Genomic DNA, 26,390 nt, shown 5'->3' with positions numbered 1-26,390 from the left:
AATAATTAAGTTAATCCTTTTAAAAAGTTATATATAGTTAAAGTTTAATTATACTGTGATAATTAAAGTGAATCTCAAAAAGTGTTTATCTATTGAGAACCAAAAATCCCTGAGGCTTAGTGGTTGGCAGTGTGCCATTATTTTTGAAGAATAAATCTCAAAAATTTAGCAAAAATTTACAAACACCTAAACTTAGATATTAACAAATTACACAAGATTCCTGTTACTAAATCTCGATTTTGGTTCAGAATCTTTGATTCCGATTCGGTTTAGAAAGAGACCACCTATGTTTTGTTCCCCATATAGACTCCCTCTTTTTCCCTTCACTCATTTCGCTCTTTGTCACCTTGCTTGGTGCCTTTCGATTAGTTGTTCAATCATATTCACTAACTATATGTCACACACAACATCCCAAGTTTGTAGTGAAATTTATTCTTCAAAAATAATGGCACACTGCCAACCACTAAGCCTCAGGGATTTTTGGTTCTCAATAGATAAAAATGTTTATATAGGAAATTAGCATATATCCAAATCCTAAAACAATGATACACTATATGATTTCGTTTTGACCACATATGAAACGGTCCATGCAAATCCATGTGGCTGATAAATTCACGACAAGCCAAAAAAAAAACTTCATGTACGTTCCAACATAATCTCCACCACAATCTAGGAGCTTCACTCCGTCCTACCATTTTTCCATATATATAATGCTTAAACTCATTCACTTGGTTCTCTTATATTCCTCGAGTTAATTTATTGTTTTTTCTTACAAGAAATCAAAAAGGATGTTAGAAGGGAAGGCAGTAATGGGCGAGACAGATATGAGGCAAACAATGAAGGAAGACGCTCTCAGCTTGGCCTCCAAAGCCCTTGATTGCTTTGATGTCACCGAACCCACTCAGATTGCCAGTTTCATCAAGAAGGTTCACTAATAAACTATTTCAAGTCTTAACTATGTTAACCTTAGTGTTAGCAAGTGTATAACTAATGAGTGGACCAATAATTTATATACCTAGCTAGAGTGTACATATATCAGGCAGTGATAATATAAATTTGTATGTTGAGACAAACTGTATCTTTTATTATTTTTGAATTTTTTTCAGGATTTTGATAGAATATACGGATCAGGATGGCAATGCGTTGTTGGGACGCATTTTGGATCGTTTGTAACTCATTGCAGTGGCTGCTTCATCCATTTCTCCGTTGGCAGCCTTACCATTTTGCTTTTTAAGGGATCAGCCGGTGAACCAGCGTCCCGGACCAACGATCTAGCTAGTTTAGACAATCTTGTAAAATAGTCAAGTCTTCATATAGTGCTTCACTGCTATTTCAAGATTGACCGTTATGAATGTTTTGAAAGACAAGATTATATTGCCTAGAGATATGATTTAGCGCTTTTAATTCTTACCATCCGGTTAGCTTGTAACTATTTTTCTCTGCCGTTAGTTTGAATAATGTGAAATTTACATGATTGAATCCTAAAACTAGTATAATTAGTCTTCGGTACATGAGAACAAGATCTAAGTTTCAACAGCTTTTCTTGCACCACCATTTCCGACGACGACGTTCAACACCATTTAACCGGAGCCTTGTCTTTGTCTCGCTTAGTCTTGCTTTGTAATCTTTCTTCCATTTCTCAAATCTTAACTTCAGTCTCCTAAGTTCTTCTGCGTGCTGCGTCCTGTTTGAGCTCGAGTCTGGTTCTAATCCTACCTCCACAAGACTCTTTGCATCTTCGTTAATTATGACGCTTCGTTGATCAGATTCTGTAGAAAGATTGTTAGCGTCACTCAAGCTATCCTTAAGCTCTTTTGTGGGAGTTCCGAAGGACATTGTATCCTCTGAGTCATTACCATGACTTGCAGTTTTGTTTGGAGCCAAAATCTTACAAGCAGCTGCAAGACTCATCTGCAAAGGCATATATAGATTTGGAACATCATTAGCTTTTAGGCGTTTGGTCAGAGCAAATCATATATATGCTTGATGATGATTACGTGGAGTGATGGGCACTGTACCTCCATTGACAACATATGTTTTTGCCATGTTTCCTCCATTGACTTCATTTTTGTTTCGTTCTCTAACCATCTTTCCTCAAATCGTTGCAACTCGTCCTGCAATGCAGTGTTTTCATCGTCCTTCTGCATTATAGCTGCTTCGACTTTCTGAACCCGGGTCTGGAGATCAGCAAAAGCCAAAGGTTGGACCTGAAGCTGCTCTAAAAGAAGGCCCTAAACAAGAAAGATAATAAGTTTCAGCAGTAGAGAACTCATAGACACACATACATCAGGCAAAATGCTACCTTATCTTTGGAATCCCTCCTCGTTAACTTTCTTCTCGGTCTTTTCTTTCCATTGCATGATTTTTTCTTCTGTTGCATACTATTTAAGTGTTTACGAGCCAGCCATTTGCGTACCACTACATACAAGGAAGAGAGCTGTAAAATCTTATCCAAAATAGAAATACAAATTTTTGATGCCAAAGGAAAGACATTGATGTTTACCATATTGCAAGTGTATGACTGCATCAAGTTCTTCAATAGTTGCTGGGTAAACGATAGCTGATCCTCCGACCACAATGTAGTTTCTCCTGGCATGTTCTCCGCGGATATCTATAGCAACAGAATAAATTGGGCATGAAATCAAAGAGAAGAGAAAACATATACCACAAATAAAGGAATCATGAATGATTACATGACTGAAGCATCACTGAAGCATTCTTCATATTGTGATAGTATTCACGAGTCTTATAACCACGAAATTTCTTCTGTAATCCAAGTATGCCACATAAAACATATTTTTTTCTTTCCTCAAGGACGCCAATCTATCAAATATAAAGATGAAGACGTTATAAATTGCCGATTGATCAGGAAACCAACATAATATCTACAGATAAAGAGAACTTACTAGTCCAGTTCGGAGGTATATTTTCCTATAACCAACTTGATACATTTCAGGAGGAAAATTGTATTGTTTCAGAATAGCAGTTGATGTGTTAAGTGGATCCTGGGAGAATTTTGTGGCCAGAAGTATGAATCCATATCTAATCCATGAACAAACCAACAAAGACAATGCTTATGATTGGAACAATAGATTTATCAACAAAGCACATCGTTTAAGTTGAGAGACCATACCTTACTGCTATCTCTTGATGTGTCAACCGTGTAGGATATCCTGATCTTGATATTCTAACAATCTCCAAAACGCCACAACATCTAAGCTGTTGTAGAACATGATTCTCATCATAAAGTCCAGGAAGCTGATTTGAATTTGGCTTTATGCATCGAATAAAATGAGGAGTGGTGTCTTCTAACTTGTTCATCAACTTGAAAAGTTGGCCCTGTAAGCATAAAGTGAAAGAATATTCCGATGGTCCAGCCATATTCAATAAAGTTTACAAAGAGATTATCAAAGTCAAAAGATTATTTTCAGAAAACTTTTTAGGAAGATTTCAACCAATACAGAAAACTGCAGAATTCAAGCCTTCTCACCTTAAACTTTGTAATCACACTTTGATTCATGGAGTCCGAAATGGTTGCCGACTTTAGGGACTTGTGACACATCTTCGAAGAAAACAGGTTCAATAATTGACATTTGCTTGATGATAAAAGTTGGATAAGATCAACTTGATTGTGTTGACATTTGCTCAATCAGGTTTAGACACTCTTGATTGTCTTTGAATTCGACCTTAGTCCAATCAATTCCATCCCCTTCATATTCCTGAACAGTGAAGATACTAGCACAAATTAACAATACACATTTTTTCTGATAATTGTAGCTGACCAGAAGCAGAATACCACATCTTCATATAATGAGGCTTTAGAGAAAGAAGATTACCTCTTGTTCAAGTTTAAATAGATGTCGGTTGAAATGTTGCTGCAGTCTTTCATTTGCATAGTTTATGCAAAATTGTTCGAAACTATTATTCTAAAACCATAAAAGACCTGATCATTACATAGTCAAAAGATATAGAGACTATAAAAACTCGAGCATGGTTACGAACCTTAAATGATTCAAACCCATATATATCAAGGATACTAATAGATCTTCCTGTACGTGAGTTACCAACTTCCAGTGAAATGTTTATTTGCTCAACAAGCCAGTTGAACAGGCTCGCATAGATGGTTTTCGCAAGAGAATCCCTCATCTCAGTTGCCTGAATATATAACAAAGCAATCCGCACACTACCTTTAGCTAGCTATATAGAAATTACTAGTGTTGTGTAATATATTGCAGTGTTTGTATAGATATTAAACAAACCTGTCGCAGTGTCAGTCTTTTAGCAATGCAATCTCTACCAGCTTGGAGCTTGCATGTAGACAAAACCACCATAAGCTCTTTTGAATTGCAGCCCATTAACATAGCTACATTAGTGACAGCTGTATGAAATAAGAACAACATAATAAACATCAGTAAATTTAATCCTATTAAGTTCACAACCAGTTCACTAATTCAAATGATAAATGACAATCAATTCTACCTTCATCTGCTACCACTTCCACATAGTTTTCATTGTCAATCACTTTAAAAGAAACATTTCCTAACCATAACACGGCTGCAAGCAGAGAAAATGCACGTTCTTGGTATTCTTGTGGAATTTGAACAATGTTGAAAGCTTCCTATAACAAAAGAGAAATCTCTGACAGAATAAGAAATTACAGAAACATGGCATCTGTTTCATGGAAAACAAAGGGAAGCAGTGGAAATAGATAAAGTTACCATCAGTTTGTGAAACTTTTGTGCATCATTAATGCGATCAATGGTTAAGCATTTGCTCTGGTTCAAATAATTGTATTCACTTGCTGCTTTAAGCTTCAATCTCTCTGCAAACAAAATCATATAATAAAAATGTTCTAGTAACTTCTAGCTTCTCAACCATGCGCAACTAAGCTAATTGATCTTTTATATATGTCTACATTTTTGCTTCAGCAGGGACACTTCCTAAGCATATCATATGCTGCTGAATACGTAAAATACCTGAATTAGTTCTTATATATCTCGAATTTGAAATGTTACCTATAAGAATTTGTGGAGCTCCTGCACACAATTCATAGAAGATATGGTATGATCTCTCGCCGTTGCACAGCTGAACCACTCTTGACTGATCCAAAGAGACTACTAATTAGCCTATGAATAGCTTACCAAGTAGAATCTGACTAGAGGTTCTCAACAAAAACTTACCTTTTCTAGGAGAACTATGGTCATTCAGCACAAGTAGTGACACAAACATGGTGAGGAAACCCAAAAAAAAGATGTGAGCTCCCATAGCCAAGCAAAGAAAATTGGCAAACAATAATACAAATGTTCAATTCTTACAAGTTTCAAGTTTAGCTCCGCATATCTTTCCCTTTGCACTAAAATGAATCTCCATCAGTTTTCCCTGCACCAATTCAGATTTACTATTGAATCAATTTACGGCCGACACCAAAGTCTAAAATTTAAAGAAATGATTTTAGTAATTTGGGAAAAAACATCCAGTCATGCAAAAATTGGAAGACAAAAAGGTATGTGTAACTCACAAATCGGCTAGAGTTGTCATTTCTTAATGTTTTAGCATTCCCAAAAGCTTCAAGTATACAACTTGTCTTTAGGAATTCGTTTTCCACCCCAAAGCTACCTCCACTAAGAGCTTCCAAGTACTGCATTGCATATTTTGCTGTCTCAGTTTTCCCAGCTCCACTTTCTCCACTATGAAATAATATTATATTCATTTGATTGTTGATATCAGTATCAGAAAACCTTTCACCTAAGCTATAGTCTAATCATTGGTTATATAAACAAAAAAAGCATTCAGAATAGAAAGCCTCGTACCTTATGATAATAGATTGGTTCTTCTCCTCTGCGTAAAGAAAAATTTCAATGTAAGTGCCGTAAAGTTAGCTATTTTAACAACATGGTAAGGAACTAAGCTTCACAGCTTCATGAAGAACCCAAAAAACACTGTGAAAGAATAGTCACCTCTCATCATCTCATCAAAAGCTGCATCTGCCACTGCATAAACATGAGGAGCATCCAAAGCCTTATTCTGATACGTTGACAGAAATTCTTCTCCATAGATCTGGACATTCTTAAATGGATTTACTGCAATCAAAACCGGCCCTGCTTTACTCTATAATAGAGAAACATGAAACTATGTCAAGAAAAAGTAAACTCAGCTAGAATAACAAATAATCAAAAACAAACCACAAGAGAGCTTACATAAATCAAGTCTTGTGAATATCTGACGCGGAGGTTGTAAAGAACAGATGGTTCATTCAAATAACTAAGCTGTATAAGGTCTTCAACTCCCTCCAAAATATCTGGATTAGCAGGAAAAATCTCTTCCACTGATACTTTCACAACCTTAACACAAAATTACACCATAAGGCCTTTTCCATATCATATATAAAAATATAAACAAGTTAGAAAAGGAACTTACCTCGTCGGTATTGGACAACATAACACAAACATCATCAACAGAAGTAGATTGTATCTTCCCCAACTGCCACTGCCCATTATCAACCCGACACCAAACACGAAGTTTCTGCCATAAAAAATATAAACTTTAAAACAAAAACGAACCCAATACAAGTTGGAGCTGTGAATGAAGAAAGACGAAAGAAGCAAATCAATTTACCTCTCGGAAGAAATACTCAACGTTCTCGAGATCATGCGGGTTCTTAGCTGGACTCATCTGAGCAATTGCATTACGGAAGTTCGCCGGAAGCGATTGGCGATTCGACACCATTTGTGCCCTTGAAGTAGACCGAGACGGAAGCAACGACGACTCCTTGAAGCTCACGCTAACGCCGTGCTGACGGAGAGACTCCAACGTTTCCTTAACCGAGTTTTTCGTCATTGTGGCCGGAAACCCCGATAAATATCAGAATCCACCCACCAACAACAAAAAAAATTCGAACTTTTTTTGTTTTTTTTTTTTGTCTAAGAGTCTTAATCAACACCCATTTCGCACCATAAACCCTAAAAAAAATCTCTCAAATCATGTAGTGGGGGTTGGGGAGGGTTGCCAGCATTGTAACCCCAAATGAAAGAATCTCTCAACATTGTAACCATATGATTCAAACAAATTAAAGGGAAAAAAAAATAGCAAAAACTGAAAACAAAAATAAACCTTTTAACTAATTTTTGCCAACGAGAAGCCATTTCCAACGAATACACGAGAAGAGAGAGAGAGTTTTAAAAAATACAGAGACAGACACTGAACTCTCTTATGACCTTCTTTATCGGGAGTTCATAAGAGAGATCTTAGTGTATTTGGGCAAAAAAATAAATGAGAAGAAAAGAAAAAAATCTAAGATCTCCTCTTATATAATATACTCGAACGTGGGTTAAGAAGCGCTACCTGTCAGCTGTCTGTTGGGCGAATAGAAAATACAAAATGATAAAAAAAAAAAAATTAATTTGGGGGTGATTAATTTTATTCTTTTTCCTCTCTCTCTTTCTTTCTCTCGCAATTGTATCTCCGAAACGAGAAAACAAATTGGAATCAGAAGATTCAAGGTTTGGAATCGAAGGACCAATTGCTTCAGAGGAAGGGTTTGGTAACGCCTAACGCAGATTCTTCTTCTCTATCATAGTCGTCGTTGAAATCAAGGGGAAGATGGTGTGTGAAGATCGCTCCGTCGATGTTGTCATCAGATTTTGGTAATCTTGCGGCGGAGGCTAAGGGAATGGTGGATTTGGGCGCCAATTGGCTACACATGGACATTTTGGTAACCCACCTTTATTGCTTCCTTTGCTTATTCGAATCTGAACTTTTGATTTTAGTCGATAAAGTTACTTACCTGGTGATCTAAAGGTTTCACCTTTGCTATGAATATGATAAAGTTGTGAATCCGGAATAGTGTACCAAGAACAGACTAGATGATGTGTTGAATGAATGTTGTGGAATTCTAATCTGAAACTTGTATCTCTGCTCTTCATATGAAACAACAAGAATCTGCCTTTTTTTTTCTTTTCTTATCTTGGACTTATATTATCCACCAGCTACACAACCTTTACTTGTTTACTGAGTATTGATTGATTCTTGCAAGTTGAATTCCATAATAGATAATTCTTCATTATGGTTCCATCATTATCATGGATACATAAATTGTTGCAGAGGAAGATTTAAAGTCTGAATTTTTAAACTTCATGTGTATTTTTGCAAGAACCCAATTTGCCAATTCTGATTTTTGAAAACAATGCTATTATTATAAAAAGGTTGATCTACAAAAATGTAGATGTCTTATTTAGTTGCTATGGCTATGAGCATCTTTTATGTCTCCATTAAAACTGCAGGAGCATATTAGCATCCATAAATGTTGGAGTATGTCTGTTTGAAGCGACTTGTTTGACAGCGACTTGTTCCTCCCTAAAGAGAAAACGGATGTCCTCTCACTTCTATAGCTTGTTGGACTTCAATGGCTGCTCTGCTTATCTGCCTCAACTTCGTTGTTGGTCCAGTTCAAATGCTCAAACTCTACGGGACTTCAGCAAGTGACTAGGATCAGTATGGAGTTGCAGAACAATGACAGTTTGAAATCTTTTGCAACTCCATATCGTACTCATGTAGCTACAAGTACAAGTGAGATCTTGTGATTCTTTTATTCTAATGGACCCTTTTCCATATCGTACTCAAGTAGCTACAAGTATAAGTGAAATCTTGTGATTCTTTTATTCTAAGATTGAATCATACACTCACTTACGTGGTTCGTGTGTACGTGATTATTGAAGCAACAAGTTTACTTTGTGATATGTATTATGTTTGTATTATGTTTTGAATCATACACTCATTTCTATTTTCCTATTTTTATAAAATCTTAAATGTTTAAACATTTATACTAGTTCTATTTTATTTCAAATTTCAAAAAACAATATTTTCAAAATTAAGAAACCCAAATTTAAAACCTACCATTGGAGGAGAAAATTTTAACTAAGAGATCATAGGTTTTTATATTCAAAACAATACACAATTAATTCATAAAAAAAATTAAACAGTATTTATGAACGTACCAATAATCTTGCTTAGGTGGACGATGATGTTAAAATTAGATAAATGGGCTTTTATCATAAAAAGGCCCAATAAATGGATCCGAATTAGTAAAATTGACCCGACAAAGGGTTTAGGTGAAAAAATACGATAGTTTCCTCCTCCTCCGTCTCTCTTTCTCTCTACTACTCAACTCTCTCAGCCCTAGCGCCAAAGCCAAAATCCGGCCATGACGAAGAAGAGGAACAGGAAGAAGAACATGGAAGAAGACGCTTCCGTGGACAATTCCGAATCTAAGAGCTTCTTCCAAGCTCCTCCTCAAGGTAGTAAATATCGTATGTTTCTCTAGCTTCTAAGCCGAACAAGTTGCGGGGTGATTCATGTGTTTACTTTTCCTTTTATATTGGTTAGCCATGGACACTACGGAGACAGGAGATTCGAGATTAGCTGCTCGTGCTCGTACCTTGTAAGCGTTTAACTCTTGTACTCTTCCCTAGAATTATTGCTTTGGTGTCCGGCTTTAAGTCTTTTTTGATTTGTGGTTTGGTTAGTTATGGTACTCTCACAGGAAAACTTGTGTAACTATATTTGGATTTATGTTATACAAAAGTCTCTAATTGTGTTTCTCTTTGGTCTCAAGTTTCCAAATTCCAGCTTCCATTGTACATTGCTTTGTTTTTGTCCTAAGAGGTTGGACCTGGAGTCATGTATTGTATGTTTGTATACTGTTCATATTACCTGTAATGCTTAAATTTGGTTTTTTTAGAACATATATGTATGCAATTTTGTTTGGAGAAGAAGCTACAATTTGACTCGTTTATCTTTAATCCTTATGACATTTCATGTTTTACATTTAGGACAAGCACAAGGAAAGGAAAACCGATGAAGAGAACCAAGAAGGCAGGGAAAATGAATGCCGTGGCTATAGGTAGACATATAGCGTCCTCGTTTCTTTTGTCTTCTTAAGATTCTCTCTCTGCGTTGAGATTCAGGTGTTTACTTAACTCTTTGATTGTTTCTTCTTTGATTTCGTTAGCCATGGATACTACGGAGACCGGAGACTCGAAACTAGCTCCGAAACTAGCTCCCCTTTCTACTAACCTGTAAGCCTTTTTGAAACTCTGCCGGCTTTAACATTGTTAATTTTGACTTGGATCTAGAATTTCTTTTATTAGGCCCATTTCGATTTGTAGTTTTGGCCAGTTATGGACTTATGGTACTCTCGGGAAGACTTGTGACCTAGTTGGATTGATATTATATTAGTCTTAGGTCGCTTCGAAGTTTGCATTGTGAATTGCTCTCTTCTGATCGGTTTTGACCTGGAGTCATGTAGTTTGCTATTGTTGTATTACTCAAATGGTTACAACAAGCTTAAGTTTCTCCACATTTAGTTCTAAATCTAGAAGATAACACTTAGGAGACTAAATGCAAGAATCTTGGATAAGTTTTGATTGTATACTAATACTAGTTTATCGTTTTGTTACGGTCCTCAACTGTAATGTACTAAGGCATGAAAAGATTAGATTTGGTCTGATAGAAGCAGTTCAATGGCTTAATCATATTTTTCTTAAGTATCAACTTAACAAAGGTTTAGTGTGAGAGTAAACCGGGGCTGGTTTAGCTTATTTCTTTTGTCTATCTATATATACAATGTGGAGAGGGTTAGAGAGCTTTATCGAGTATTTGGTGAGGTCTTTTAGGGGGAGTGGGAGGAGCTCCATTAACAAAATCCTCAGTTCCTTTTGTAATTCCAGTTCTATAATCTATCAAATCCTTTTCTATAAGCAAATCGTATCAAATTGGTATCAGAGCAGTTCGACCCAATGGGAGATGGTGATGGTTCTGTGGAGGTTCCTGTTTATTATGGTGATGAAGATCCGGCGATGTGGATTTCATGGGTTGAAGATTACTTCACGGACCATGGATTCACAGAAGAGACAAAGATCTCTTTTGCATATGGATTTATGGAAGGTGTTGCTCTATTGTGGTTCCAGGAGTCACATGTTGCGTTTACAAGCTGGAATGAGATCAAGATCGGTCTGCTTCAACGATTCAGCAAAGGGAAAGAGAGCGTTGTGGCTGATCTAACGCAGAGTGATGAATTTGACTCTAAGATGAGCAGATGGACGAGCTGTTTGGACAAACTAGAGAAATATCTCCTAGAGACTGAGGAGTGTCTTGAAAAACCAAGTGGTGAAGAGAAGGAGAAGACTGCAGCAGCAGAAGTGGTGATATGTCAAAGAGTCGCAGAAAAAGAAGATCTGTTGGATAATATCTTCCAAAAAGAACAAATGGGTGTGCAAAAAGAGCCAGATATTGAGAAGAGTGAACATGTCCACCAAGTGTTCGATCAAATGCCTATGGAAAGAAAAGTGAACACGAAGAAGAAAAAGAAGAAGAGATGGAAAACGTTTTCAAAGATTGATGGGTCTGAAAGTGGTTTCAAACTCAAAGGAGATACAGGCTTTGTGGAGCTATTGACAAAGAGAATAGAAGAACATATGAACTTCTATTTGCCGCAGGTGTTAGAGGAACATCGAAACCATAGGGAACAAGCAGCTAAGCCAAATCATGTATACCAGGTGTTCGAGGAATTGTCTCAAAGAGGGAAAAAGACTACCACGAAGAGAATTCGGAAGAAGTTCACAAAGGCTAAGGGGTTTAAATACAAAGCTGGAATAGTGAAATTGGGGACCTCTCGAATCCAGATGAAGAACATACATGACAGACCAGACACTACTATATTGGTCTATGCTGGAAAAAACTATCATTTGCTATCTGCCAGCCAAGTATTTAACAAAAGGTTGAGGGGAGATAATAGACTCACGAGAAAGAAAAAGAAGAAGCCATGGAAGAATCATTCAAATAACTATAACCCACATGGAGTGGCAGAGGGATGTGTGAAAAGTGAAGGAGTGATGCTGAAAATTGTTGCAAAATGGTGGAACTGTGGTCTGTTGAAAGATTCGGTTGAGATGGGGAATAAGAAGACATGTGTCAAGATGAAGATGCACCACCGAACGTTCAACAAAAGGTTGTTGTGGCAAGGGTATCACGCACAACAGAAGAAAAACATGATGAAGATGGAGTATGCGAGCAAGGGTATCACGCACTACCTATATGTTCATCAATGGGTGTATGAAAAGCTGTCGTTGAGATATCTAACAGTTTTGAAGAAGCTCGCCAACTGGAGGAAACACAAATTCAAGCAAAAACGCAACAAGCATGAGAAGAAGAATAAAGAGAGGTTCTCTAGAAATCAGGTTGTCTTGACATTGAACTTTATACTCAAGTTCAAGTATTATGAGAAACGCGTCCAGGAATGGTGTAAGAAAGAGTCGTGGAAAGGAGAACATGTTGAGGTAGAGAGGAAGATAGACTATACCAAGCCACATAGGGTCAAGTGCAAAACTGTGAAGCTGGACTGGACAAAGCTAATTTGGCTTCGAAGATTGAACATGTTCATACGTGAAAGAATGGAGACAGTGAGAGGATCGCAGAGCCTTGACATGACGTACATGACAGTTGGCGAAATGACTGACATAATAGGGTTGATAAGCTGGGTTGTCGCGTATTTAGAGGAGCATGACAAACAAATGCATCAAGTGATCTTGGACGTGCTGAAAGTGGGAATCAGAACGGCTATGGAGATGATGAGTTGGTCTAGTAGAAAGAGACACAAATTTCGACATAAGCGCAAGTCGAAGCTGTTATGGGAATTGATGACAGTAGATAAGAAGCATTCCATGACTAGTGGGAAGAGAGTCAAATTTAAAAAGAAGTACAGGAACACTTGGGTGTTGCGAACGTATACGAAAGAAGAAACTCCACTAGGCAAAGGGTTAATGGAAACGACATATTTCAAAAGAACATGGGCCTTATCGCTCGGTAAAGAGTTTGCCATTGCTACCACAAGACATGCAGTTTGCATTGACGTTAACAAATGGATTCAGTTGTCAGTGCTGGGAATTGAAGAACTATTTAGTGCGGGCTTGAAAGCGTTGGATGGGAGGCAGGGTGTTAGCCTGGAGATAGTTCCCTTGGTTCTTAGTGCAGGTTTCATGGGTGGTGATGATTCTTCTCTGGAAATTGTTGCTGCAATGGAGGTCTCAGCAAACAGAAGCATACAGTTTCATTTACTTACAATACTGCAAGTGGATGGGTTTGCCTACACTACTGCAAGTGGAAGGGCGAATGAATTTCAAATAGTGCTAAAAATCAGTGTGGCTGTTGTTAGTGGAAAAATAGAAGTTAAGCTGATGGAGAGGGGGTTTCTTGTTGTCTATCTAAACAAGGTGGCTGAACGGGAAAAAGAAAAGAATGGCATGGCGTGGAAAATTCGTTATCTGGAGCAAAAACCTTGGGAGATAGAAATGGTGTTTCAACTGGATGATGTCACGGCCAAACAGATAATCATGTTGCCTAGTTCAGTGTCCTCTTTCGCAGAGAATATTAGTCATGACGAAATTGAAGACATGTTGACGTGTGAGACTCTGATACAAGCAAGAGACGTAATGTTGGCGCAGCTAAAGGAAAATCTCCAAGTCAGATCAGAGCTGAATTTGGATTTGGAGGCCAGGGACAATCTGAAAACAGGGCATGAAGAGTTGTTGCTGAAGCGGGAAGTGATGCCATATTTTGAATGTCCTGGGAAGCTCAAAGAAGGGGTTGGCTAAACAGTTTGCTCATTTCAACCTTGAGGACAAGGTTGTTTTCAAAGGCAGGGGTATTGATAGAAGCAGTTCAATGGCTTAATCATATTTTTCTTAAGTATCAACTTAACAAAGGTTTAGTGTGAGAGTAAACCGGGGTTGGTTTAGCTTATTTCTTTTGTCTATCTATATATACAATGTGGAGAGGGTTAGAGAGCTTTATCGAGTATTTGGTGAGGTCTTTTAGGGGGAGTGGGAGGAGCTCCATTAACAAAATCCTTAGTTCCTTTTGTAATTCCAGTTCTATAATCTATCAAATCCTTTTCTATAAGCAAATCGTATCATGGTCCTCCTTACGCTTTGCTTTCCTTTAATCCAGATGACATTTCTTGTTTTCTGTTAGGACAAGCAAGAGGAAAGGAATACCGATGAAGAGAACGAAGAATGTAAGGAAGATGAAAGCCCAGGCTAAAGCTATAGCGTTGAGCGAGAAGTATGAAGAGAAAGCTACAAAGAACCAAACCAAAACTCTCAAAACTCTTTCGGCCAAGAAATTGTACGAGTGATTTTGGTGGAATAAGCTACAAAGAAGGGGAAAAGATAGAAATTTTTGATAGTTCATTTGTCTATTTTGGTCTCGCTAACGTTTATGTTTTCTTTCAAAAAGAGCTTTTGCAATTTTGTAATCTTGGCGACTTATAAAAATTACGTAGTATGTTTACGGATTAATCAATTATATTATTTTACCAATACTTGTTTTCTTAACAAAGTCCAATCTTCATATAATACCATATATCTCAAGTCTTGGCGTTTAAATTGTTGGAACAAGGAAAAACATGCGTACACGGGAGACTACTACTTTAAACATTAAACAATCATTCAAATACAAAAGAGACAACAATGTCATAGACATATAAATATACATATGAATATACATATGGATGTGTATTTCTATATTACTTCTAGATCCAACAACGAGCTCTCTGCACAAGTTTGTTGCCTACGCTATAACTTCCCGGTCGCATTGTCAGTCTGCATCTGTTACTTCTGCTTCTATGTCTACAATCGCTGTTGAGAAACCCTTTCCTACACAATCAATCAAACACTTCATCTCACCATTGGATTCACAAGAGATATTATGTGTAAGTAAGAACAAACCTTTCTCAGGTGCAGAAGAAAATCCATTTAGGTCTTGTCCAAACGCAGTAGTTTGGTTGGAGAATTTCACTGGTTCCTTAACAAACTTATCATCCACCACTGCATTTTCCAAGTAAAAAATACACAATGCTAATGCTTCATAAAAGAGACGTCCGTTGATAAATCGAAAAGTGGAGGAGTCATCGTTTTACCCGAGAATGGCTGAGTGCAGAAAGGACAAAGCTGTACTTCATCATCCATCGCTGACCTGCAGCATGTTTGAAGATACAATCAACAAGATTTGAGGAAACAACAAAAAAAAAACAACTGAGGGATTGATTCTTGTTACAGCCTTACTTGAATATCTGAAACTCGTTTCCACAATTCGGACACTGCACAAGATGAAAAATCGCAAGATAGCTAAGTAGAACAGAATCTTGAAGGATTTACTCAAACACAAGTGGTAGCTAAACTAAATTTAATTCAAGATTAGCATCCACGAGTTATAATTAAGATTCACAGTGTTTCTGCGGATTCTTGAAATGTTAAGCCAAAGACAAGAAAAAATTACATTGCTCTGGACAATATCTCGTTGTGCCCACCATAGAAAAGCCCCCAACCCCAGAATTGGAACAATCACCACAACCAGCTGCAAATTGTAAGAATTTTCAGTTACCAAAAGGCTAAGACAGTACAATTAGACAAACCAGTTAAAATACTTTAGAGAGTAATACCCAAACAGAGACAATAGCGTCCAGAATCCAACCAAGCTGACCAGTCATAGAGAGATATGTCAACCCGATAGCCAAAGCAAGGTTCCCAAGTATCCTTCCGTTTCCGTTGTTATCTCCACCATTAAACCCTAAACCCTTGTTACATCTAACCTTAACCTCCCGTCTTTGCCGGCTAAGAGCTTTCTCACTAGCTAAAAATCCAATTTTCTCCAGACCCATCAATCGTCGTCTCTGTCTATGCTCAATTAAGGAAACTCTCAATCCCAACTTGTTCTGAAGCAGAGAAGGAACAAAGCTCCGTCCTTTGGACTGGAGTCTAATTCTGGGTTCCTTGTTCAAACCATCGTGTATGGAGATGTTGGTACACAAGATAATCTGTGGAATCGAAGCCATCGTCTGAATTTTGTTACCTAACAAAACACCAAACTCGAGTTGAAAGAGCGTCGACCTCGAGAAATGGTGATATCACGATGGCAATGATACGTTATAGCCTTATATATAATTATAACAGATCAAATAACATCGCGGGGATAGCTCAGTTGGGAGAGCGTCAGACTGAAGATCTGAAGGTCGCGTGTTCGATCCACGCTCACCGCAATAGTTTTTTCCTTATGTCACTTCCTTAAAACGGCGTCGTTGTCTATGTGACCCATTAAATCATTTCCGTGAAACGCGTCGTTTACAGTTTAATTTGCCTTTTTCCACATTACAGTTACTTGAAACGTGTCGTTTTGAGCATAAAGGAACCAGAGCTTTTGACCTTTGCCATTTGAGAGATGCATGTTTGATTGGAAAAGTTTAAACTCTTAAAATCTTTACGAGCTTCAAGAACTCGATTTAAGGGACTACGGTTCAATTTGCATTATAGTTTGATGTGATTTGAGTGAGAAACCCGATTGATTTTTTTATACATGTGTTAAGAATTAAGATTGAGTGTGATAATATATTATCCATGTTCACTTTTGCTTTGAGAACGCATAAGTTACCAAAATTCGCTTATATATTACATCTAAAATTTGGTTAACATATATAGTGTTCGTCGTGGTTTCTGATCAGTCTAAGAATAACATTATCTTTAAGTTCGATTTCGGCTTTAGATAAGGCGGCATTGAATCACGGATATATCATACTGTTGGTACGGGATTCAGCACCCCCGACATACCGAGCTAAACCAGAAATTCTAATTGATTAGTTAACCGGGAAACCGGTTAAGGGCTCGATTAGGTCAATAAGAAGTCAGTTCGGCCAAAGTGTCGACTTGAAGAAGAAGGAGCCGACTTCCACTTCGGCACGGCGGCCGAATGAAGCAATGAGGCAGTTTTCCATATCTCACTTCGTCCGATAAGGAAAGTGAATATATATTGTAATCTTAGAGCATGTATAAAGAAGGAGAGACTTCTCCATTGTAAGGCATCGAGAATAAAATACAATAATCGAGTTCTCCTTTTGTTCTTGGCAATAAACCCTAATTCCTTTGAGTTCTATCTCTTTACTTTAATTCGAAGGCATAGATCTGTTTTCTAGAGATATAACTCTATTGAATTTGTTTCCCTCCTCGAACAAATTCATTGTGGAAACCTAGTTTCTACAGGTTAATTTATCATTTCTCCTCTCTAAATTAAAATGCATGCCTAAGAATCTACTTAATTACATACTAAGTTAGAAATTTGAGCAATATTAACTGAATAGGAAATTTCATTATATTTTTAGTATATGGGGAGATGAGAGAAAAAGATTTAGTTCCGAGAGATGTTGATCAGCATCACAATGGCATGTGTTAGGTCTACTAATATAAATCATACAAGGTTTTAATAAGACAACTAGAGCTTAAATATTAGATTCAAAAAAAAAAAAATAGAGCTTAAATATTTAAATAGAGCTTAATATATTTAATTTATATACGTTAACATACATGCATTTACACATAGATTCAGCCGTAGAGCTAGCACTAGAGTGTATCTTGATACAAATTATTCTAAACGATGGACACATAGTCGAACAATATTGTTTTTGTACGGAACTCATGAAGAAACAACCATAACAAATTAAAACCTTACTTCCACAATAATTGCAAGAGTAGTACGTAGCCCTCTTCCGAAGCAAAATATTTGACTTTTAACGACCATTAAAAAATCACAATCGAGAACTCATCGCCAACACAAATTTTCTATATCTTCTTTCTCTATCGATATAGTCATATATATTTTATATTTTGGCCAATAGAAAAATCGAGGATGGAGGTTCCAAAACCCTCATTGCTAATGATAATTTTCGTGGTAGCTTTATGTTTCTTGCATGTCAAGGCTTGGCATGGTCAGACTTACTGTGGTGGCAATGCGGCTCCCCGATGTTAGCTCCAATACATCGACTGCCCTGAAGAGTGCCCGACCACCATGAACCCCAACTCTCAGAACAAAATTTGTTGGGTAGACTGCTTTAAACCCCTTTGCATGGCAGAGTGTCGCGGTAATTACATCTTTCTTTTCTTTTTTTTTTTGTATAGAGACCAATGCAGTTTAAAAGTGCAAATTAAGCTTTTTGAAAATATTTTTACGATTTGGATATGATATTTTGTAGCGGTGAAACCCAACTGTGAATCCTCTGGAGCGATCTGCCTAGATCCAAGGTTCATAGGTGGTGATGGAATTGTGTTCTACTTCCATGGAAGGAGCAATGAGCATTTTAGCCTTGTCTCAGACCCTGACGTTCAGATCAATGCTAGGTTTACTGGTCATAGACCCGCTGGCCGTACTAGAGATTTCACATGGATCCAAGCACTCGGCTTCCTCTTCAACTCCCATAAATTCTCCCTCGAGACCACCAAAGTCGCCACTTGGGACAGCAACCTCGATCACCTCAAGTTCTTTATCGATGGTCAAGATTTGGTTATTCCTCAAGAAACCTTATCCACTTGGTAACTATAGAAATCCAAATTTTGTCTTTTAGGTTGCGATTGTTTAACACTCTATGTACGTTTAGATTTCTCTCTTTGGGTTTTAGATTTACATGTAATAGAAAGCAATCTTTTAGTCTTAGTTCTTGACCGACAAGTATATTCTCAGGTACTCATCCGACAAAGAAATTAAGATTGAAAGGTTGACCCAAAAGAACAGTGTGATCGTGACGATTAAAGACAAAGCTGAGATCATGATCAACGGGGTTCCTGTGACCAAAGAAGATGATAGAATCCACAACTACAAATTACCTGTAGATGATTGTTTTGCCCATCTCGAGGTCCAGTTCAAATTCATAAAACTGTCCCCAAAAGTCGATGGAATCTTGGGACGCACTTACAGGCCTGAATTCAAGAATCCGGCTAAACCAGGAGTCGCAATGCCAGTAGTGGGAGGTGAGGATAGCTTCAGGACATCATCTCTGCTCTCACATGATTGCAAAACTTGTTTGTTCTCTGAAAATCCGGTCATTGCGGGTGTCTTCTTCAAGCCAAAAAGTACTTACACATTGCTAGATTGCAGCCGTGGCGCGTCTTCCGGTTATGGAATCGTCTGCAGGAAGTAGTTACCATCCAATAATAAAAGTATATGTTATGTTTTGTGTAAGTTTACTTTATATGATTGCCAAAATAAAACAGAGTAATAAGCTAATTAAGAAGCAAATTCTAAAGAAAATAAATGTAACTCAGTGATGTACATGGACCAGATTATTATTGCTGAAAAATATTGGAAACCTTTATATTATTGGTATGCTTCATCCGTTGTGTTCCCCATATACGACGTAATCATTTGCAGCCAGTCAGCCACATTGTACGTACTTTAATTGTAACACACTAACTTAAAAACTCAGCTTAATTAGGATATGAAGAGGGTTAATTACTCATCATAACCTAAGATCCGGGTGTTAAATATATAATGTTCTTGATGTTTAAAGATTTCCAAAAGTCAAATTAACAAGATGCAGTACTCATATAAAGTTAGGACCGAGAGGTGTGGATCTCGCTCGTGTGAATGTAACTTCTTAATACGTTTTTATTTATTTTCGGACTTTCATATTTGTATTCATGTACATTTCAACTTTAGAACTATTAATATATACAACTTGTTTCAAAGAACGTTGAGTGCATGTGTGGGTGATATCAAAATTAGGCACACAAACCCGGCAACTCCCATCTTGCAACTTGCTACTTGCACTAAAATAATTTGTTTTAAATAAAATGACAGAGTGACCTCTATAAATTCACAAATCAACACTTTTCTTCTTATATTGATGAATAGTAAAGAAGGGATAGAAAACCTAGAAAATGAAGATCGCAAAAACCTCTTCGCTAGTGCTGTTTTTTCTTGCGGTCATGTTATGTTTCTTGCGAGCCAAGTCCCAAGGTTGGCTTACAGTTGGGTCCAAACTGCTATAGACCTGGCTCGGCATGTCACGACCCGAGGTTCATAGGTGGTGATGGGATTGTGTTCTACTTCCATGGAAAGAGCAATGAACATTTTAGCCTTGTCTCGGACCCTGACTTTCAGATCAATGCTAGGTTCACTGGCCACAGACCCGCTGGACGCACTAGAGACTTCACTTGGATCCAAGCTCTTGGCTTCCTCTTCAACTCTCATAAGTTTTCCCTCGAGGCCACCAAAGTGGCCACTTGGGACAGCAGCATCGACCATCTCAGATTTTCTTTCAACGGCCAAGATTTAGTTATCCCTGAGGAAATTCTTTCCACGTGGTAATAGCCAAATATCATATTTTCTAAGAACTATTTTGAAGTTTGCATTTAAATTTTATTGAAGTCTTTTTACTAGTTGATAATTTGTATCTTTAAACCTACACCAACTACATGTGCTTTTGACTAGGTACTCGCCAGAAAAAGACATCAAGATTGAGAGAGCGACAAAGATGAACATCGTGACGGTGACAATCAAAGACAAAGCAGAGATCATGGTTAACGTTGTTCCCGTGACTAAAGAAGACGATAGGATCCACAGCTACAAAGTACCTTTGGATAACTGTTTTGCGCATCTCGAAGTCCAGTTCAGATTTTTCAACTTATCACCAAAAGTCGATGGAATCTTGGGACGCACTTATAGGCCTGATTTCCAAAACGCGGCTAAGCCTGGAGTCGCAATGCCAGTTGTTGGCGGCGAGGATAACTTTAGGACATCTTCTTTGCTCTCTCATGACTGCAAGAGTTGCAATTTTACCGGTTTAAGTGGCTCGATCAAAACGGAGACTGAACACACACTGTTGGATTGCACTCGTGGGGCGTATTCCGGATACGGATTCATATGCAGGAAGTGATGTTCTATCCTAACTTCATTTGGAGAATAATTAAAAGCAAGCAAATGTGTAATTTCTAATATTTATATGTTCATGAATCATGAAGAATAAAACATTCAAACGTAACCATTTTATTTATTTTTCTCCGTTGAGAAAATAATAATCTAATCTGAGAAAACATTACACTTTTGCAGCCCATCAAAAAAGTTGGATCAAACTAAGCCTTACCGAATCGGTAAAAGCCCATATAAATCCCTATTTTATTTACATCAATTGCCACTCTACCCACATCCAAGGATTTTTAACCTTTTTACTTTTTTAACCCATCTGAATGAATCACCAATCACAGTAATTAGTAATTACATCTCTCTCATTGCCTAAACTCGAATGTTTGACCCGAAACACCAAACCCGCTCGAGCTGTACCCGAAACTCTGAGTCAACCCGCCAGAATTATCCACGTGCGAGTTCCTCAATCCACTCTCCGCCTCTCCCTCCGCCGCTCTAAACGAGTCGTAACCACCGTAACTCGGTAATCCGTTGGTCGGAGCTAGCTCCGGGATTGGGTTAAGACCTGCCAAGCTAGCCCAATCGAAGTTCCCGTTCAGAATAGTCCTGAGCGAATTCATCCGAGGCAAATTAAAAGACTGGTCTTTTATCTCCGGGAAGGAATCAAGAACGTCGTCAAGCTGAGACGACGAAGAAGAAGACGACCCGTTAGTGCTATGCTCTTCACGACAAGCTTGAACCGGAGTAGCAGCAGCAGCTTGTCTCTGAGATCCTGATGTTTTCTTGTAAATCCGACACAGCACCCAATCATCCAACTGTAAACAAAAACAAAAAACAAAATTAGCGATTTGGTTTCGGTTTTGATCTGATCGGAATTGAAAAAAGTTATAATCTTTATTGTTTTTTAAATACCTTGGAGCTTCCATGGCTACGAGAATGCTCGATTAAGCGATACTCGTGCATAATCCAGTTTGTTTTGGTGCCTTTTGGAGCTTTTCCGGCGTAAAAAACCAGAGCTTTTTTAATCCCGACACGGCGACCATCCGACGTGATAATCTTGTCGGTACCCGTCGCTTTCCAATAACCCGACCCGGCTACTCTATTGGGTCTTGACCCGTTCGGATATTTCCGATCTCTCGGGCTGAAAAAATACCATTCCTTCTCTCCAAATAAGGCTTTACCTGAAACCAATTTACAATAAAAACCCCTTTAGTTTTAAATATATTTTCGATTTGAACCCGGAATTAATATCTTTGACAAAAACAACACCCAAGCTAGAAGTGTAGAAAACATTGTTTTGTTTGCTTACTTGGCAAATCCCAAGGATCGAACTTGTAGAGATCGATGTCTCCGATGACCTGGAGAGAGAAATGATAGCCTGCAACTTTCCGACAAAGATACTGAACAAGAAGCTCTTCATCTGTCGGATAAAATCTAAAACCCGGAGGCAAACTCAATTGGGCTAACGGATCTTTCTCTCTAACTCCCATTTTTCTTGTTTTGCTCTTTCTAATTCGATTCAACAGCAACCAAAAGAATTAAACAAGATTTCAAGTTTTGAACTCTAAAAACTCGAAGGAAATTTTTATGTCGATCTTTTGGACAAGATGGTGAGTAGTTGGTTTATATAGGCTATGGAAAAGGGCTACAAGGGATAAGTACGGTCGTCCTTGTCTTACTGTTCTTAAATATCTAATTACGATTTTTCTTTGTGGACCCTTTTAACCATTTAGCTACTGCCACGTACATGAACTGACCGACCTTATCAATGTGTTGTACAATTACTTTTCCAAGCGATATAAATGTGCCAAAACTGCAAATACACAACTGAAAATTCTCTCATGTGTAAGAATTTTTTTGGTTATTATGAGTAGTATGTGAAAATTCCTCTACTAAGTGATTGGAGTAAGTTGTGAAAATTACTAGTGAAGTACTAATTTATTTTCTCTTATTTTCATGAGTGTCATTGAAAGTTTGTAAATAACGCAGTGAAAATATACTAATTATAGTAAGTTCTTGCCACTGAGAAAATCACCGAAGACAAAGATTCGACTGTATATAATTGGTGCCGGTTCGGGTGCATGAACCGTCAGGAAAAGCCAAAGTAAGTCTATCGACACGTGTCAAGCCAGTTGTCCTTTCTTCTAGAATTCTGAAAAGCCTAACAACGATGTGTTGTTTTATCAAAATGTGAAAAGAGTTAGATGAGAGAAGAACACTTTAGTGTTTAGAAAATATTATATTGACTCTCATGATCATAAGCTTTGTGTTACATAGAATTATATAGTAGAGGAGTTTTCTAAACTATAATAATTACAAATACATAAATATCTAAATAATAAATATAGAATATATTGTTATTAATCTTGTGATCTTCTAAATCTCTCTATACGCTCCCTCAAGCTCAAGGTGTTATGGAGTGAAGCCAAAGTGATGGCTTGAGATTGACCATAGATGATGTTGTATTTGATTGGAGTTATGAAGCGTTGTGCTTAAACACTGTGGTTGACGGATCTACCGTAGTGTGCCAGAGTTAAATGACACATGAAAAACACTTTGGACAATACTTGTCTGTAAAGGTAAGAAAGCCTATAGTTTTGAAGAAGTCTTTTGGACATCTTGAAGACGAGATCAACTTGGATCTGAAACGACACTTGTCGTGTAAAAGCAAATAGCTCAGGGATGATGCGATGGACTTGACCACAAATCGACCTTGGAGTAGGTGGTCCGTAAGAGTGTCACCGTTGACTAGTGACAATGGTAGCAGAGATGGAGATTGCTACGTTGTGGTGGCGAAGAGGAAGAAGACATGAAATTATCCTTCTTTTTTTTTTTACTAAAGAAAAGAATATAGTGAAGAGAAGAAAGAAGTGTGTGAAGCATATAGCTTAAAGATTATATGGAAAATAAAAAAAAAAGAGTTTGATCGTTAGATCGCAACTCAAGCATAACTTGCTCTGATACCATAATAAGAGTTAACGAGAGAAAAACACCTTAGTGTTTAGAAAATATTATATTGACTCTCATGATTATAAGCTTTGTGTTACATAGAATTATATAGTACAAAAGTTTTCTAAACTATAATAATTACAAATACATAAATATCTAAATAATAAATATAAAATATATTGTTATTAATTTTGTGATCTTTTAGATCTCTCTATAAAATGCTCCAAATAATTAGCCTAGTTCGATATATATTTTTTTTTGTCCTGAAGCACCCAACTATGTGACAATGGATTGGAGTCCGATAAAGAAAAGAAGACGCACTAACTATTGTGACAGATCAAAGAAAAAAACTATTCGAGTTTTTTTTTTAAAAAAGGGCACTAATAGTAGTAAGTAATAAGACGTTTTTATGAACAAAAAATCCCTATATTAGTAATAGTCTGACACGCGTGGAAGGCAATTTCACGTTCGTGTGAAATGTACACGTGTTGGGAGAGTTAGGCAAGACTTCAATAAAGAATCAAAAGAGACAAAAAAAGAGGAAGGAAAAAATAATAATAAAAGAGCAGAAAATATTGAACAAGTGTACAAACTACAAAGTTCTAACTAAATACTATATTGAAAAGATACGTTATCATGAGACACGTATATAGAGAGCTACGAAACACTATACTTTTTAAATGTATTTTCGCTATATATTTATCATTTTTTACTACACTATATTGAGATTGTCTCACAAATATGTATAGTATTAAAATTGTCGTCCCTCCGCATTCTTCTAAAAGAGAACTTAAAAACAAAAATCATCAGAATTAACAGCTAAATTCTATTTTTCACGAATGATATTATCAAAAAAACATTTATAATCAGTTTGTTACTAACTCCCCTATGAAAATTTAGTAAGGTTTTCTTTTTTATATATATATATATATAGAAAATTTTGATTTTACAAAGTAATTTAATGATATATATACATTGAACAATAAGAATGTTATTATTGTTAATACTTTTTATTTTGGTAAGTTATCTCATAAAATATATTTTATATATTATAGTTTATATTTAATAATAAAAAAGGAATTAATTAGGGTTTCGTTCACTCAAGAAATACTATAAATGGCCTAAGAAGTTGACAAGTGAAGACAATGGACCATGCTGGACAGGTCAGAGAGGGCTTTATATAAAATACATGTGACGCGCGCGATTCAAAGAACTCGATTCTTCTTCTTGATGATTCCTTTTTTTCTTTTCTTTTTATTATTATTCTTTTACAATATCTCGTTTTCGATTGCTTTTCGGATTTTAGATTTTAGTGAACGTGGAGAATTCTTCTTCATAGAGAGAGGGGCATGCTCACCTGTTTCTTGTATAAGAGATAATAATTTCTGACTTATTCAAAGATACGACAAGTTTGGTTCAACGATTTTGCATAACTGCAAAATGTGTTGGATAGAAACTCGGCTATCGCTTTTTAATTAGCGTATAATATTCTTATGATCTTGACAAATGATTATTGTAGTTATATAGTTTCCGAGGAAAAAAAAAACAGAAAACCTTAATTTAAGTTGTTCAGATAATCTTCTCTGATTCTTTTTTGTTTTACAAACTTTTTTCCAAAAGTACATCTTAATTGACATAAATTTCTATTTTTGCGTTAAAAATCCTATCGTTGATTACATTTGAATCATTTTAATATATTTATTCAGAGAATATGAAACTTGGGTTTCGAATCTTCAAAACTTATTTAAGACTAATTAGAATGCTCAAATTTATTTAAATACTAAATAAACCCGGAGTTCGAGTCGAACAATTTATTTTGTCTTGATCTATGGAATGATTGGTCGATTTTTCCAAAGATCATGGTCGTTTCTGATCTGTATTTGCAGTCGTTCTTAGTGATCAATTAAAACTTTTTATGGTTTGATCCATAAGGTACGTACTTAGCTTCTTCCTTTACGGAAAGCCCCCTAAATTTTACTACAATACTCTCGATACATCTAATACACAAAGATAGACTCACACACACAAAATAAAAAATAAAAAATAAAAAACAATATTTGTCAGATTTTCAAAATGCCACATGTTGTTTTTCATTATCTTTAAAAACAACCACCAAATTTTTAATATTCATAAAAACTTATAAGCGTTAGGATAAAGTCCTAAAATAATATATATATATATATATATATATGCATATCTTCTACCTAATAGTGAATTTTACACGTATACATCTAAAGTATTGTTTTTCTCTCGCAAGTGATATTGCTAAAGCTTTAAAGAAGATAAGGTGATCGATCACGAAGGTTAATAGAAAAGAAACAAAAAAAGGCATGGCGCTTTCTAATTGCATTGCCTTTGCACTCTACATGTGTACATGCATAATTGATTCGACATTATTGAGTAAAGCAAAATCTGGACTATATAATTAATTCTGAATTACTCATATATGATTAAGTGATGATGACTATTACATTCTAAATTTTAGACTCTCCTACAGTGATTGATGATTCTTAGACTTTTTTTTTTAACTAAATGAATGTTCTCACTGTAACACAATCTTCCAAAAATTACAAACTGTAGCATACTGTATACAGTTTCCAATAAACTTTAAAGCATAATTTTTTTTTAAAAAAAAGTTGATTAATACACAATTCTGTAAGTGCAATATTGCAATTTGTAGCTGAAACTAGAATTCAGAACTACTA

The 26,390-nt window shown here is 36.6% G+C and overlaps 6 protein-coding genes, 1 long non-coding RNA gene, 1 other non-coding gene and 2 pseudogenes across 10 annotated transcripts; 7 read left to right on the top strand and 3 right to left on the bottom strand.

Annotated features, from left to right (window-relative positions):
• The first annotated feature begins 697 nt into the window (after positions 1–697).
• On the top strand, positions 698–1,487 carry LOC104717500 (uncharacterized). Its single transcript, XM_010435076.3, has 2 exons — positions 698–926; positions 1,107–1,487. The coding sequence occupies exons 1-2, from the start codon at positions 789–791 to the stop codon at positions 1,299–1,301; spliced, it is 333 nt and encodes a 110-aa protein (XP_010433378.1). The 5' UTR covers positions 698–788; the 3' UTR covers positions 1,302–1,487.
• On the bottom strand, positions 1,419–7,031 carry LOC104717501 (myosin-4-like; annotated as a pseudogene). Its single transcript, XR_015568812.1, has 21 exons — positions 6,616–7,031; positions 6,418–6,522; positions 6,198–6,341; positions 5,958–6,108; positions 5,811–5,838; positions 5,519–5,687; positions 5,316–5,379; positions 5,016–5,114; positions 4,719–4,822; positions 4,480–4,618; positions 4,260–4,378; positions 4,003–4,155; positions 3,837–3,926; positions 3,491–3,719; positions 3,134–3,339; positions 2,907–3,042; positions 2,694–2,823; positions 2,504–2,611; positions 2,303–2,418; positions 2,019–2,231; positions 1,419–1,911 (listed from the first exon to the last, which is right to left on the bottom strand). The product of XR_015568812.1 is annotated as a myosin-4-like (transcript).
• A 115-nt stretch (positions 7,032–7,146) lies between these two features.
• Positions 7,147–8,815, top strand: LOC147935842 (uncharacterized). Its single transcript, XR_015568813.1, has 2 exons — positions 7,147–7,711; positions 8,280–8,815. It is a non-coding gene; the product is annotated as an uncharacterized LOC147935842 (long non-coding RNA).
• A 278-nt stretch (positions 8,816–9,093) lies between these two features.
• Positions 9,094–14,372, top strand: LOC104717499 (uncharacterized). Its single transcript, XM_010435075.3, has 5 exons — positions 9,094–9,293; positions 9,382–9,436; positions 9,828–9,898; positions 10,007–10,073; positions 14,026–14,372. Exons 1-5 carry the CDS (start codon positions 9,200–9,202, stop codon positions 14,186–14,188), a joined length of 450 nt encoding a protein of 149 aa, XP_010433377.1. The 5' UTR covers positions 9,094–9,199; the 3' UTR covers positions 14,189–14,372.
• Positions 10,080–14,057, top strand: LOC147935841 (uncharacterized). Its single transcript, XM_087469421.1, has one exon. It carries the CDS (start codon positions 10,794–10,796, stop codon positions 13,644–13,646), a length of 2,853 nt encoding a protein of 950 aa, XP_087325547.1. The 5' UTR covers positions 10,080–10,793; the 3' UTR covers positions 13,647–14,057.
• A 91-nt stretch (positions 14,373–14,463) lies between the features above and the next one.
• Positions 14,464–16,067, bottom strand: LOC104717497 (uncharacterized). The gene is made up of 6 exons (XM_087469422.1): positions 15,494–16,067; positions 15,331–15,408; positions 15,117–15,151; positions 14,972–15,027; positions 14,781–14,879; positions 14,464–14,708 (listed from the first exon to the last, which is right to left on the bottom strand). Exons 1-6 carry the CDS (start codon positions 15,884–15,886, stop codon positions 14,650–14,652), a joined length of 720 nt encoding a protein of 239 aa, XP_087325548.1. The 5' UTR covers positions 15,887–16,067; the 3' UTR covers positions 14,464–14,649.
• On the top strand, positions 16,018–16,090 carry TRNAF-GAA (transfer RNA phenylalanine (anticodon GAA)). Its single transcript has one exon. It is a non-coding gene; the product is annotated as a tRNA-Phe (tRNA).
• A 1,558-nt stretch (positions 16,091–17,648) lies between these two features.
• Positions 17,649–19,191, top strand: LOC104717496 (uncharacterized). The gene is made up of 3 exons (XM_087470392.1): positions 17,649–17,959; positions 18,071–18,407; positions 18,556–19,191. Exons 1-3 carry the CDS (start codon positions 17,887–17,889, stop codon positions 19,010–19,012), a joined length of 867 nt encoding a protein of 288 aa, XP_087326518.1. The 5' UTR covers positions 17,649–17,886; the 3' UTR covers positions 19,013–19,191.
• Positions 19,192–19,654: 463 nt separating this feature from the next.
• LOC104720094 (uncharacterized) lies at positions 19,655–20,868 on the top strand (annotated as a pseudogene). The gene is made up of 2 exons (XR_015569128.1): positions 19,655–20,177; positions 20,305–20,868. The product of XR_015569128.1 is annotated as an uncharacterized LOC104720094 (transcript).
• LOC104717495 (NAC domain-containing protein 72) lies at positions 20,837–22,396 on the bottom strand. Its single transcript, XM_010435072.2, has 3 exons — positions 22,046–22,396; positions 21,649–21,917; positions 20,837–21,551 (listed from the first exon to the last, which is right to left on the bottom strand). Exons 1-3 carry the CDS (start codon positions 22,224–22,226, stop codon positions 21,099–21,101), a joined length of 903 nt encoding a protein of 300 aa, XP_010433374.1. The 5' UTR covers positions 22,227–22,396; the 3' UTR covers positions 20,837–21,098.
• Between the last annotated feature and the right edge of the window lie 3,994 nt (positions 22,397–26,390).

The sequence above is a fragment of the Camelina sativa genome, chromosome 10, assembly GCF_030686135.1.
Source record: "Camelina sativa cultivar CO46 ecotype springtype chromosome 10, ASM3068613v1".
Classification (NCBI taxonomy): Eukaryota; Viridiplantae; Streptophyta; class Magnoliopsida; order Brassicales; family Brassicaceae; genus Camelina; species Camelina sativa.
Note: the sequence above shows the minus strand (reverse complement) of the source record. Positions and strands in the feature narration are given on the sequence as shown.

Coding starts and splice junctions, on each gene's coding strand:
- LOC104717496 (XM_087470392.1), top strand. CDS start 17,887: ATGAACCCCAACTCTCAGAACAAAATTTGTTGGGTAGACTGCTTTAAA. Junction 17,960..18,070: donor TTGCATGGCAGAGTGTCGCG/GTAATTACATCT, acceptor GATATTTTGTAG/CGGTGAAACCCAACTGTGAA. Junction 18,408..18,555: donor CAAGAAACCTTATCCACTTG/GTAACTATAGAA, acceptor GTATATTCTCAG/GTACTCATCCGACAAAGAAA.
- LOC147935841 (XM_087469421.1), top strand. CDS start 10,794: ATGGGAGATGGTGATGGTTCTGTGGAGGTTCCTGTTTATTATGGTGAT.
- LOC104717500 (XM_010435076.3), top strand. CDS start 789: ATGTTAGAAGGGAAGGCAGTAATGGGCGAGACAGATATGAGGCAAACA. Junction 927..1,106: donor TTGCCAGTTTCATCAAGAAG/GTTCACTAATAA, acceptor AATTTTTTTCAG/GATTTTGATAGAATATACGG.
- LOC104717499 (XM_010435075.3), top strand. CDS start 9,200: ATGACGAAGAAGAGGAACAGGAAGAAGAACATGGAAGAAGACGCTTCC. Junction 9,294..9,381: donor CTTCCAAGCTCCTCCTCAAG/GTAGTAAATATC, acceptor TATATTGGTTAG/CCATGGACACTACGGAGACA. Junction 9,437..9,827: donor GCTGCTCGTGCTCGTACCTT/GTAAGCGTTTAA, acceptor TTTTACATTTAG/GACAAGCACAAGGAAAGGAA.
- LOC104717495 (XM_010435072.2), bottom strand. CDS start 22,226: ATGGGAGTTAGAGAGAAAGATCCGTTAGCCCAATTGAGTTTGCCTCCG. Junction 21,918..22,045: donor CGATCCTTGGGATTTGCCAA/GTAAGCAAACAA, acceptor AATTGGTTTCAG/GTAAAGCCTTATTTGGAGAG. Junction 21,552..21,648: donor GTAGCCATGGAAGCTCCAAG/GTATTTAAAAAA, acceptor TTTTGTTTACAG/TTGGATGATTGGGTGCTGTG.
- LOC104717497 (XM_087469422.1), bottom strand. CDS start 15,886: ATGGCTTCGATTCCACAGATTATCTTGTGTACCAACATCTCCATACAC. Junction 15,028..15,116: donor AACGAGTTTCAGATATTCAA/GTAAGGCTGTAA, acceptor AACATGCTGCAG/GTCAGCGATGGATGATGAAG. Junction 14,709..14,780: donor TTCTTCTGCACCTGAGAAAG/GTTTGTTCTTAC, acceptor TTGATTGTGTAG/GAAAGGGTTTCTCAACAGCG.